At 38.9% G+C, this 12980-nt stretch overlaps 1 protein-coding gene across 1 annotated transcript in view; it reads right to left on the bottom strand.

Annotated features, from left to right (window-relative positions):
* Nucleotides 1-2221: 2221 nt before the first annotated feature.
* VTA1 (vesicle trafficking 1) overlaps nt 2222-12980 on the bottom strand; it is a 41944-nt gene continuing 31185 nt past the window's right edge. Inside the window, exons 6-8 of the mRNA XM_084827714.1 lie at nt 10597-10767; nt 8608-8688; nt 2222-2703 (exon numbers count right to left, since the gene is read on the bottom strand). Of these exons, the coding sequence (XP_084683840.1) occupies nt 2558-2703; nt 8608-8688; nt 10597-10767 (398 nt within the window). The 3' untranslated portion in view covers nt 2222-2557. The remainder of the gene's footprint in view (nt 2704-8607; nt 8689-10596; nt 10768-12980) is intronic.

Raw genomic sequence — 12980 nt, 5'->3', positions numbered from 1 at the left:
TAACAGCTTTAAGTCTGTTACCAGAGGCTTGAATAGGGATAAAGGACTTTTAAAAAAAATCACACTACTTGTGTTATTTGCCAGGATGTTTGTGTTATCAGCAACTGCATTGTGAATGGCCACTGTTACCCCCCCCCCCACACACACACAACTGAACTTCACATTATTAAGTGTAGGATTTGGTTTGGCCAGTGGAGATATTAGTATCTTCAGGATAAAGCCACTGCAGAAGAACCCATAGGTGGTACTGCTCTGGGTACATATTAAACCGAATTCCCAGAAAGTGCCAGACGTGAGGCAGCGCCTTTCAAGTGAGAAGCGTTCAAATCACAAACTAATTCTACTTGAAGGGTAATGGTCAAGGTTAGATGACAGTCTCTTGAAGATTCTGGGAGTGGAAGAACCCCTTCTGTGAGCACAACTCTGCGAGAAGCTTCTCCTGACAACAGAACAAAATGTTAGGATCCAAGCCCTAGCGTTCAGCATCCCCATAGGACTTTCAACTGGCTACTGCATTTTAGTTCAAGAAACAGTTGTATAGCACTGGCAAAAACAGCTTCATTTCTAAGTTCAGCTAATGCTAGAGAAAGTTGGAGAATGTAGTATTTTCTAATTTTGGAATTTGCAAATATTCCAGGCTTTATTTGGATGAAAATGCTAAATAGAATTACTTAAACAAAGCCAGGAGCAAACTAGAACCTCCACTCATGAACAAAAGAATTTGGGAGTGAGTCCTTCAGAAGCTATTCATACAATTCAGGCATGCTAGACACAAGAACGAACAGCATGTGTGTGGGGCAACGGTGACAACCAATAGTCATTTCTACTGTAGTTGAACACACAATTCATAATATTTCTTAAAGGGAAATGGCTTTGTGCAAAATGCCTTATGCCCTATACACATTTTTACGAATTGCCCTATTAGGTCAAGGGTAGGGAAGTTGTGGTCCTCCCGAGACAACTCTCATTATCCCTGACCAATGATCATGCTTAGCTGGGGCGGATGGGAGTTGAAGCCCACCATCATCTGGAAGGCAACAAGTTCCCCACCCTGCATTAGGCAATACATAGGGTTCAATCCAAAGATCTTGCTGAAAGAACAGAAGGTACTTCTGCTCACAAGGATGTGTGGTTGTTACTGATCTTTCCTAGCTGCCATCCTCTTCCTACAAAACTGCTCTGGTGAGTCCCAACTCACTGGAGACTTTTTTCTTGCGGACAGTGTGCAAATAGCGGCAAGGGGAAATCAGCAAGCTTCCCTCCCTGTAAGTGGAAGTGCTTCTCACTCGTGCAAAGGATTATGGCTTGGATCCAAATAGTTAAAACAGAACCTAAAAACCTTTATGAAATATATACATCTTGAATGCATTGGGATCATCTAGTTTACATTTGAGGAACATAGATTTAACTCAGTCCCATGACAATGTCTTCCTTTCAGCTTTCATCATGGTGAGTTAAAACTGCAGTAGCAGCCTGGGGCTGGTTGCACTTCTTAACAAGTTGTTTAAAACATTTGCAGCACCCGTCATTCTGTTAGGATTTCCGAGCAATGTACAAACAATAAGGGCATAATAAAATTGCAATGAGGCACTAAAAGATTTTTATTCATTGTTAAAACAGCATAGATGCGTTTCAGCATTATATGAATAATTCAACAACACATGTGCAGGGTCCAATATGCTTTAATGGAGTCTACAATCCACTATTAGTTTGAAAATTTTAAATTTATGTAGCAACCTTACCATTTGGCAATAGATACAAATAAAAACACCCCCCAAACTGCTCAACATCACAGTCCAGATATTACATTAGAACCACTGTCTAAGTTTTAGAACTAAATGGAAATGTTCGCAAAGGTCAGGATGTCTGGAGCTGGGTTTAGATGTCGGATGTATCTTCCTTCTGATTCCCAATATACTAAAAATGAAATAAAACCATGCAAAGGAAAAAACCAAAACCACAACAGATCATACAGCTTTAATGAATGCTGGAATCAGGAACCACTAAAATGGTTTTTCTGAAGTAACTTGAAAGCTTCCTACTTTTCTAACTTGATTTGACACCTCCTAAGAAAGCCTCTTTTGCCTTTCTTTTATCATATTTCTATCTTATAGTGTACTGCTCTACTCCCCATGTTATCTGAAATTTGCCTTTAAAACAATCTTGTGTTTCCAAACAGCTTTATTTGATATTTGTGACAAATTCTAAATACACATTCGGACAGACAACTTTCCCTCCCCCACTCATTTTTTTTTTTAAAAAAAGAATAGCACAGCTGTTGGGGCATTCTGCAGCATTGGACTAGAAGTGCCCAGAATTGGTAACTTGAATTCAAACCACTGTCCCCAGATGGTTCCTGTTCCTGTCAAGAAATGAAGCTGGCGGCCATAGCTCCAGACTAGACTACAGAAAGAATTCAATACAGTGACACAGATTTTGTTTTCTTGTCAGAAATCAAAAGCTTTTGTGCAACTGCGTTTCCCTGACAGGTTGAAGGTAGGAGTAATGGATTGTTAGTTCTTTAGGCGTTAAGTCATGAATCTGGTGGACAAAGGCGTCATTCTCTGCCTGTAGTCAGTAATTTGAGGGCTTTCTGTAAATTCTGCACAGCAGTGCTCACATCTTCATATTGCAAAGCACTGCCAGCATATTTGCAATATTTCTGGGCCTTGGCGAAGTCTTCAGCAGTCAAACGGATTTCCCCTATGAAAATAAAGATAGATGACTAAGATGCAGGGTTACTGCATTATGCACATATTTACTTAACCACTTTAAATGGTTTGCTAATATCAATGGTGAATACTAAAGACGTCTGATACCCTTTATGAGTAAGCCAATACTTTGAGAGAGATTTGCCCTTTATCTGAAGCCACTAAGGAAAGCTTTTTAAACTCCAGTCAGTTAAGGGTAATCATGTTACAATCTGCACAAAAACAAGGACAATGCCTCATGCGTTAACCTTACATTTCCTTTCCCCCCACCTCTAGCACGGAACACAACTGAGCCCATTCATGCTGCCTCTGTATAATTTGTCTAGATATGGGAACATCCCTTGTTACAAGATACACCCAATCCCTGATGCAAGATATGCACACTGTCACATATTCTTTTCCTTGTTAGTGAAAGACAGCCAAACATGTCCTTGATATTATTGATGCATCAGCAACTTAGTATAAACAGTGAAACATTTTAACCTATTTTTATTAAAGGCAAATGGGCTCACTTGTAATAAAACTATACAAGATGATTAGTTCTCCAGATGTATTGCAAAATAAAGTCTGATATTTTATATGTCTCAACATACAGTATGACACAAAGCAGAACATTCAGTTCAGCTTCTGTTTTTTTTTTTTTTTTTTTTTACGGGGGAGCTTTTTGAAGGAAAGGTGGATACAATCTTTCTGCCTGCCAGCTAAAAATAGGCTCTTTGGCCTGAGAGGTTAACTTGACAAGGTTTGATTTTGATATTATATTATTTGGTTGTGTTATCTTTGCGTAAACCACCTTGAGTTCATACTTGCCTGAAAGGTGGTAAAGTAAGTGGCAGGAAATAAATCTATATTAATATGATAAACGTTGTCTTTTGATGTCATGCCCTGTCCTGTATGCATTGGCTGAGCTCTGCATCATCATGCAATGTGCATAAATATTCTAACTGCTGAGTGGAAAGTGCTGCCAATAAAACATTAATGAATTATTCAGCTTCTGTGGCTGCATTAGAATGAGCAAAGGCAAACAAATGTTAGCTACTCTATGGATTTATTATTCAGAGGGTTCAGTACAGGGATGGATCTGCATTTCTTTTAGAATGGTCACACACAAGGCCAGAGAGTCCAATAAGGCAGGGTGGGCACATTGCACATATTAATTTAAATTAACTCAGAAGCAGATTTATAACTTGCCCCATTCTGAAGGCTTGGGACAAGCAACAGCATGTTAAAACACATCTTTACAAATACTGAAATCCAGCATTTATAGCTCCCTAGTCATAGCTACCAATTTACAGAGTGTCTCACACAGCTTTTGGAAGATGCTCATGTCTGAGCTTTGTTAAATCTCCAAGAGAAACAGTATTATCTGTTGCAGAACTCCCATCAAGACCATGACTGCACCAGTGTGCCTTTGCAGCCCTATCTCAGTAAATCTTAAATAAATCATGACACAACAGAATGGAGGTGGTGTGTTTTGGCTGCAAGTCTCTAGCATTAGATACATGTAATATGATTTTGATTGCATTATGTCTTAAAAATGTGAAAATTGTAAACTGCCTTGGGGAAGGGAGAATATTTTTTTTGGTAACGTAAAAAACATATCACACACAAAATCCAGTAAATCATTTCAAATATGGTATGGTATTTTATATATTAATTTTACCATTTATAATCACTCGCCAGCCCTAAACCCGAGTTAGCATGTCAGTACGTTGATCAGACAAACACTGTCCTTTGTCTATTAGTTGATCACAATCAAATATTGTCAAATATTCCATGAAGTCAAGATGCTAATAATTCGTAAGAACTGGCCTGTTGACTACTTAGCACAACTGCCTTTAAAAACTAACATTTGTTTGTTTTTTAAAATTGATGTTACTTTGTTATGCAGCATAATCCTATGCATCTTTACTTGGAAATAAGCCCCACTGTGTTCAGTGAGGTTTAGTCCCTAGTAAGTTTGTGGTGCTGGAGAAGACTCTTACGAGTCCCCTGGACTGCAAGGAGGTCAAATCAGTCCATCCTAAAGGAAATCAACCCTGAGTGCTCATTGGAAGGACAGATACTGAAGTTGAAGCTCAAATATTTTGGCCACCTAATGCGAAGAGAAAACTCCCTGGGAAAGACCCTGATGCTGGGAAAGATTGAAGAAAAAAGGAGAAGGGGACGGCAGAGGATGAGATGGCTAGATAGCATCACTGATGCAATGAATATGGACTTGAGCACACTCCGGGAGAGAGCGCAGGACAGGAAGGCCTGGCGTGCTATGGTCCATGGGGTCACGAAGAGTTGGACACGACTGAACAACAACAAAGTTTGTTTAGAATCGCAGCTTTATTTTTTTTTAATTGTTAACTGCAAGCTTACCCTGATGTTCCAGAGTAAAAACCAAAGGCAAACATTATTCACATTTATAGATCCCTTACCTAACATTTTACCTAACATTGGTAAAAGTTATAATTTACTACAATTTTAAGTTACTTTTACAGTTTCACAATTAGTAGTTCACCAATTTGTAATTAATGTAGGTTCCAGACTGGTTGATCATTATATATTTTTTCTAATCAAGTTAATGAGTTGGATTCCAACGGTTTCCTTCCATGAATGCAAGAGTCTTCCTCTGACGGAAGGACCCTTTCTGTTGGAGGAAGCTCCCTCTGCTTTAAGGAAGGGAAGCTTTGGATCCAACCCAATGTATTTGATAATATTTGAATAGTCAATTGGACAAATCTTGTTTTGATCAGCCAACTGCTTAACCCTACCTAGAACTTAGAAAAATATGCAATACAAGGCTCCTTTTTTTATTGTGACTGTACTTTGTACATTCTAGAGAAAATGAAGCCTGATTCAATCCCATTTATTTTAACAGGAGACAAGTTTGCATACAATCGCCATTTCATCACTGCATTAAACATCACACAGATTGCTCTTGTGTACAACACTAGATGTCTGTCAAATACACCAAACGTAATGTTGAATCCATGGGGCTAATTTTAACTTTCTTAAAATATAACAGTTTGTATTTGCAATATCCATTACCTGATGACTGTATAAATCCACATTTCACTTCTAAGGTTTGGTCAATGGTGACCTCCTTCGCTTTGGAAAACACAGCAAAGGACATTTTGTTTTTCGTATTATGATGCCAAAAGCAACTTGAAAATCATTCTTTTAGAAAACAGCCAAGGCATCAGTCCAGTATTCAACTGATTTTTTGGAATGAAGCCTAAATTAACCAATCTAATCTTATTTTTACAGTACCTACTCTATTACATGTTCTGTTGGCAACAGGCCTTATTTATTATTATTATTGAGGCCTACTTCAGATAGCAACATTTCAGGAAAGGGTTTACAATTATTTGTAAATGAGAGAGCGAAAACTGGATTTTAAAAAAGGAACATTTAAAAAGTATTAGTATGCATGGTAGTTGCTTTTAATTTGTATCATTTGAAAGAACTAAATTCTGAAATACTAAAAATATTGACACATGGGTAAGGCTGTGCCTTACGTAGCCTTCAAGAAGCCAGACTCTGCAAATCCAAGGATAATGTTAGCATAGTAGTTATATTCATTACTGCAATCTGACAGACCAGAGTTAACTTCCACCAACTATGAATCTTTCAGCTAAGCAGTTAGGAACTTGATATAGAGGCTGAAAATGCATTTAGATCAGAGATAAAGAAATTAGGCTAATAAGGAAGAGAATCTGTTTAAAATGAGCATTAATTTCTGACAAAACTTTTATCTATTTAAAAACTGGCTCCATGCTTACTCTTCTGAGGTCACAAAATGTACATGAACGCCAAAATGTACATGAAAGCCAAACTTTTATCCCCAAACAGTAACTGTATTTGTCGGTGGTTGCAAAGACACAGACCTGTGATACCTTAGGGAGCAATCCTATGGCCACTAGACACTGTCTAGAGGGCCATAGGATATGCTCTTTTCTGGGAACCGACCTTGGAGCCCACGATCCAAGGTCGGTTCCTGGAAAACCGACCTCCCTCCATGTCCGCGCAGCCTCTGAGACAGCATGGTGGAGCCCCGTCCTCTGTGCTCGGAAGAGGAGCGCGGAGCAACTGAAAAGGGGTGGGGATGGGGGCATTCTGGGGAGAGCAAATCTGCGTGTACGACACATCCTATGTGTCGTACACGCAGCCTCCTCTCCCAGTTGGCCCCTCGCGGCTAGACACCCGAAAACGGCTGTCTAGCGGGAAATAGCAGGGCAGGAGAGGACTGGAGGGAACGATCCCCCCTGTGACTCTCCTGCCTTGCTTTGCATAGGCAGTTGCCCCCGAGTTTGGAGACAGCTGCCTATCTTGAAAGGATTGTGCCCTTTAAGATTTAACTGTCCATCAGAAGAAAAACTGATTCTACCAATCCAACATCAAGTTCAAATTTAACCCCCCGCCCCAAGCTGTATAAATTAAATACTTAGTGGAAGCTATTAAGCATGACACCATTTGCAGGTAAAAAAATGTTTCCCCATTTAGATTCCCCTGTATCAAATTATAGACTGTAAGCTTTCTGGGCAGGCACATGTCCTCTTGGGCTGTGTCCAATTCACCATGCACATTCATGGCATAATACAACTAATAGGGTTACATCCAACCATATCCTTCCGTCAGCACAACAGGCAATGCTGGAGGATCTAATTCAATTTTCCGATTGTGGCTCCTCACATGACCCCTAAATCTGCTCTGGATGGTTGGGAGATCCTCTGGAGCAGATTTCAGGTGTGTGTGGTGAGTGGCAGGGAAGGGAAACGCAGATTTCAGGTGTGTGTGGCAAGTGGCGGAGAAGGGAAACGCTCATTGCATACAACAACAGGCTGCTTGCAGAACTTTGGATTTAGCCCATGGCTATTGTGTTTCCACTTAGTGCATCTCTCTCTCTCTTTCTCACACACACACGAATACGTTAAAGGTGATTTGCACAATGGGATGTATGTAATACTTCCTACTGTTGAATGGAAGATTAAGGAATATCTAAGTTTCAGTCTGTAGATGTCATCATGTAACATTTTACATACAGAATTAAAGGGCAAGCGATTGTGTGCCAACTACAAAAACGTATGCACAGTAGTTCTAATACAGGTGAGATCTCTTAAGGCCCACAAGCCACATCTGGTTCCTACGGCCTTTGTTGTCTGCACATTGCATTTGGGAGGAGCTTCACTCACAGAATGGCTGTTCCAGGAGAAAGGACAGTAGAGGAACTTTGGTGCATGTAGTCCATAAACCTTAACTTGCCTACCTTTGGTCAAATATAACCAATGTTATATCAGTGTTTTGATTCTTGAAGATAACGTGGGAGAAAAGGCATGCTAAACATTTAATATCAACTAGTGGTAACGTAAGGTTGATTGGCCAAATCTGTTGCCCATGCAACTGGCAACAGGCTAGCCTTTCAGTTATACTCTTCTAGTGGCTAAAGATAATTGTTGTCTCAGCCAATTTCTGAAAGCTATCTCCTTTACTCCCTAAGAAAGTATTTGAAAACTTACCTGATTCTTGGTTAGTTATGTGATTCTGTGTACATATATCCAAGGCTTAAAGCAGGTTATGTTTCTAAAATTCTTTGCTTTCAAGTATTATTGTTTCTGCAAGTCCACCTTCATATCACATTACCTCTCATGAACAAACATAGGAATGCACAGTCCAAAAGAATATTTTAAGTAACTGACAGTGCTTTTGCTACTATACGAACATTATTCAAATTACTGTCTCTTTTAAAACAACGGTTATAACCCTATAGATTCTTACTTGTGAGTAAGCACCACTAAACTCAGGAAGGCTCGCTTTCAAGTAAACATGTATGTTTACCGCTATGCGTGTGAAGTTATGTTTCAATGCTTTTTGAAGGATGCTAACCGTAGCAGAAAAAAAATCTTACCTGCAGGCTGGACATTATAAAGTGAAGGATCTACTATTGGAACATTCTGAGGAGTGGGCTGAATTGTATTGCTTGCCACACCTATGAGTAATGGAAAGAAAAAATTAATGTGTATATTTATAGATATACCTGGCAGTACCCAATGCTGTCCGTGTACCAATGGGGCCTACTGCTAGCACAATGGGAAGCTAGCAGATCCTGAAGCAAACAGAAATTAGCAGAAACACGCATTTCCAGAATAGGGCAGATCAGAGCTTGCAGAAGGGAGCTCTGCTGACACGTTCCATTCCGGAAACTAGCATTTCTGCTTGTTTTCGGGGTTGCTTTCGGAAGCACTAGCTTCCTGTCGCACTACTGGTGGGTCCTGCTGGTGCAACAGAAACAGCAGGAGTGCAGCAGCAGTACTGGATACTGCCATCATTTGCAAATCTGTCTTCCAGGTGAGCCTACTTCACAGGGCTGCTGTGAGGATAAATGAAAGAACTGGGTGCTGAAATGATTCATAGAAACAGTATAACCCATTTTTAAAATTAATTATTAACAGGAGCTTCTTAACTTACAGTGTCTATAATCTCTTGTGAATGTACCTTAACTGGAATGGAGGAAAATATATAAGGTTTCAGAATAACTTTAGGGAACCTGAAGCCATTAATTTATGAGCTATGAAGAATGTAATATTTGTCTAGTGTCTCTTGTTACATATTTGATATCCAGCTACAAGACTTTCAAACAATTTCAGCAGCCGTATTACACAAATATGCAAAGATGGATGTTAAGACAAAACATAAAAATAACACATAATTGCATACCACACTGTATGTAGAACAAGATTAGAGAATTAAGAACAAGGGACCATACGAACAGCCTTCTTTTATTTCCACAAGCACCAGGAATCCCACTCTATAACCACTTTACTGTGTTGAAAGACTGGAAGGAAATAATTAGACTCTTTCTTTGTTAGAGCCTAAGTCAGTATTTTAAATAGTAGCAGCCAACACAAAAGATCTTCCAACCTACTTGTAAGGCTAACAGCATGATCCTAAGCACATTTACTCAGAAGGAAATCCCACTGTTCAATGGTGCTTACTCCCAAATAAGCGTACATAGGATTGCAGTGTGTTTATTTATGATCATTTCACATTTTTCATCTCTAAATTTGTTTGAACTTACTCAAACTATGTTATTTTATTTTTTCAGACTTAGCGGAGTTTAATTTAACCTCATTTTTGGCTAGCATAAATCTTCTGATTACATTTTCTCCAAAAAAAATCTACATCTTTGTTGCCAAATCTTTCCTTTCACATGTATAAAAGAAAATGAAAGCTAGGATTCACAGGACAGGATCCAGTTACTTTAGACATGTCCAAGGGCTTGGGCATGCCCAGTGGGATTTTTGACTCTTGTCTTTAAACAGGAAAACCTCATACCCTATGAGAAACTACTTTTTGTAAGTCCACTCAGGTTTCAGTTTTCCATGCAACAGTGGGACCTCCTGTTCAAGAAATACAGTGTGTACAGAAATAATTGCATGGGATTTTGTATCCAATCCATACAGTTCCATTGTTGGTACACCATAGCAAACTTTCATTGTTTGCCTCTGATTTTTCTGATGGTTCCCTTTGCTTAATTGGACAGCTTAAGTTTAAATTGGTAGTGGTGGTGCCATGGGATTAATAGGCAATTAAGTAAATAATGATTTTATAGACACATACTGACCGAAAGCAGAATTGAAGAACATTTGAAGATAATACTATCTGTATCAGACTGATTACATAGGTATATATAGTGCAATTTCATCTTATCTTGTACTTTTAATCCAGTACTGACTTAGGGTAGAATTAAATGGTAGCGTATGGTGTAGCACCCATTCATCTCAATGGTTCAGACATTGCTGGTGACCTATTCACTTAATCTTTAATTACACATTTGAGAAATCTAGTGAATGAATCCCATAGGACATATGCTAATGACTGAATATAAATACCATACCTGTGCTATGAGGGACTTCAGCAGGGGTGTTAGCTGGAGCGTGAGCACCGGGTGGGATATGTATGCTTGTGTAATTGCTTGGGGGCACAGTGCTTGGTTCAAAATTAGAAGATGATGGCTGTGAGTCTTGGTTCGGTACAGCAGGGGAGCCAACGTCTTCATTTTCATCATCTTATAAGTACAGAACAGAGGCATGTTTATTTTTACTAGACTGCAGTGAAAATTATCCGTAGATTTATAAACACATAATCTTCTGAAAATTAGTATCTTCCAGCCAAATCTACTTCACAAAATCACTATGAGAATCAATGAAAGAAGCATCCTGGAAGATTAATGGTTCAATTGCAAATACAAGAACACAAGAGAAAGTTTAGGATAAGCAACATCAGGGTACTGAGGTTCAATAATAACCAGCTGCATTAAAAACGTTCTCTAACATTGTGCCATAAAAGGCAGTGTCAATGCAGTTATATTACCGGAAAATATACTCCAAGAGAATGAGACACTACAATGGCACAGTGGCTCTAAGATCTGGGCAAAAAGGTTCCGGTTTTTGTTTTAACTGAGACTTGGTTCCAGCACCAGCAAAACCTGCCGCTTGTCCATCTGGCCCAATGTATACGTGCCATTCAGGGATTACTTTGCCACACAGCAGCTGCCCATCTAGTTCTCCATTACCCTTCCAATGTACTTCACAGAATAAATTGGCTATTGTGGGGTCATTCTGTGTCTAAGTCGGTTTAACTTTACAACATTTACAGTACGTTTTTGAATTACAAGGAGAACACCACTTTTAGAAAATATGGTATTTTGTCAAGCTACTGAAAGTTACTTTCATTCTGTTTCAATACTGACTTTTTCCATTTGCAAGAGAAAGAAGAAAGTGAACAAGCAGAAAGGAATGGGGGAAGTTCTCTGCTACGCTTAAAACAATGCTGCTTTTCTTTCCCAAATGCACAAAGCAAGAATTATGAGAAGATCTTCGGGTATTTTGGAATACAAATACATTTCCATATGAACTTTGGCACTATAAAACCCTAAAAGTTGTGGGTTATATGTCACATACAATACAATTTTAAGAACATTCTTTAAAACTTATTTTCCTGGTTTCTATCTTATAGATAAGAGTAAAAATAGTATACTATAGCAAACAAAACGATAGCCTAGAATATTCTAAATATCAATATTTTTGTGTGGAGTCATCATTGTGACAGGTCCATACTAGACAAGTATTGGGTTGAAAATTTCTCAAGTCAATGCAAGGAAGTCAATACATAAATACAACTGTCTAATATTTTTAGTGTATTTATAACTAAACGTTACATGTAAAATGCTCAGCAGTTTGCTCTCAGACCAAGAAAATCAAATGCCACCAGCCAAGGTAACATAGTAAGGCCAACCGGAGTTAAAATAGCTGTTATCATTAACAAGGGAGGCAAGTATGGAAATCCTTTCTTCTTTATTGCTCCGTATATGCCATGGAATAAAATGAAGAAGAACATTAATACTTTTAAGTCATATCCTTTGCATCCACAGAACAGAACACTGGCCTGTGGATGCAAATTTGCAGCTGGTTGACTTTAAACTGAGAATACTGACTGCATCTTTCTTCTTCCAACTCTCAAGCTTGGCAGGCTTACTTTAGAGCAAGAAAGCTTTAAAGTAAGCCTGCCTATAATTAATTAAAGAAAGCCTATAATTCAGGGAGGTGGGCTGGAATATTCCAGGGGTAATGGGATGCCTCTCAGTATTGTGAAGTGGGAATTGTGAATTTAACTTATACAACATGATCACTGACAGACTTTGTAATAGGGTATGCACTGACCACAAAATTTAGTTCTGATTTGGAAAACAGAATCAAAACAAATTGACTTTGACTAATTTCAAGGTCACCCACTTTGACCTGGGTCTGAATTTGAATCCAACCCTTCATGCCACCCACTGTCTATCATTGGACATCAACAAATGACTATAACTTCCTCCTCCCGTTTGTCAGAATTGGATTACATTTGCAACTATAGTAGTCCCTTATGAGGGGACTATGCTGCCAAATTTCAGACAAATAGGTGCAAGGGGTTTCTTCTACATCGTTTTAAATTTTGATTTTTAACTAAAGGGGACTAATAACTTTTTAAAATTTCTCAACAGAACTGGATGAAACTTTCAGGGATAGCTTCCCCATCTGAGGGGAGCAAGCCTACCAAATGTCAGATAAATAGGTGCAACGGGCTTTGGGCAAGAGCAACCTTTACTGTTTGGGGGTTTCCAAAAACGTATGTGCTTATCTCATGTTTGTTCTGGGCAATTGTTATGAAAATGACATGTCTCATAGAGGTGGTCCCAGTTAAGAAACTTGCGAAATTTCAGAAGGATAGGTGTAGTGT

Source organism: Heloderma suspectum, chromosome 1 (genome assembly GCF_057233095.1).
Source record: "Heloderma suspectum isolate Gila_16-S chromosome 1, 16-S_ref, whole genome shotgun sequence".
Taxonomy (NCBI): Eukaryota; Metazoa; Chordata; class Lepidosauria; order Squamata; family Helodermatidae; genus Heloderma; species Heloderma suspectum.
Note: the sequence above shows the minus strand (reverse complement) of the source record. Positions and strands in the feature narration are given on the sequence as shown.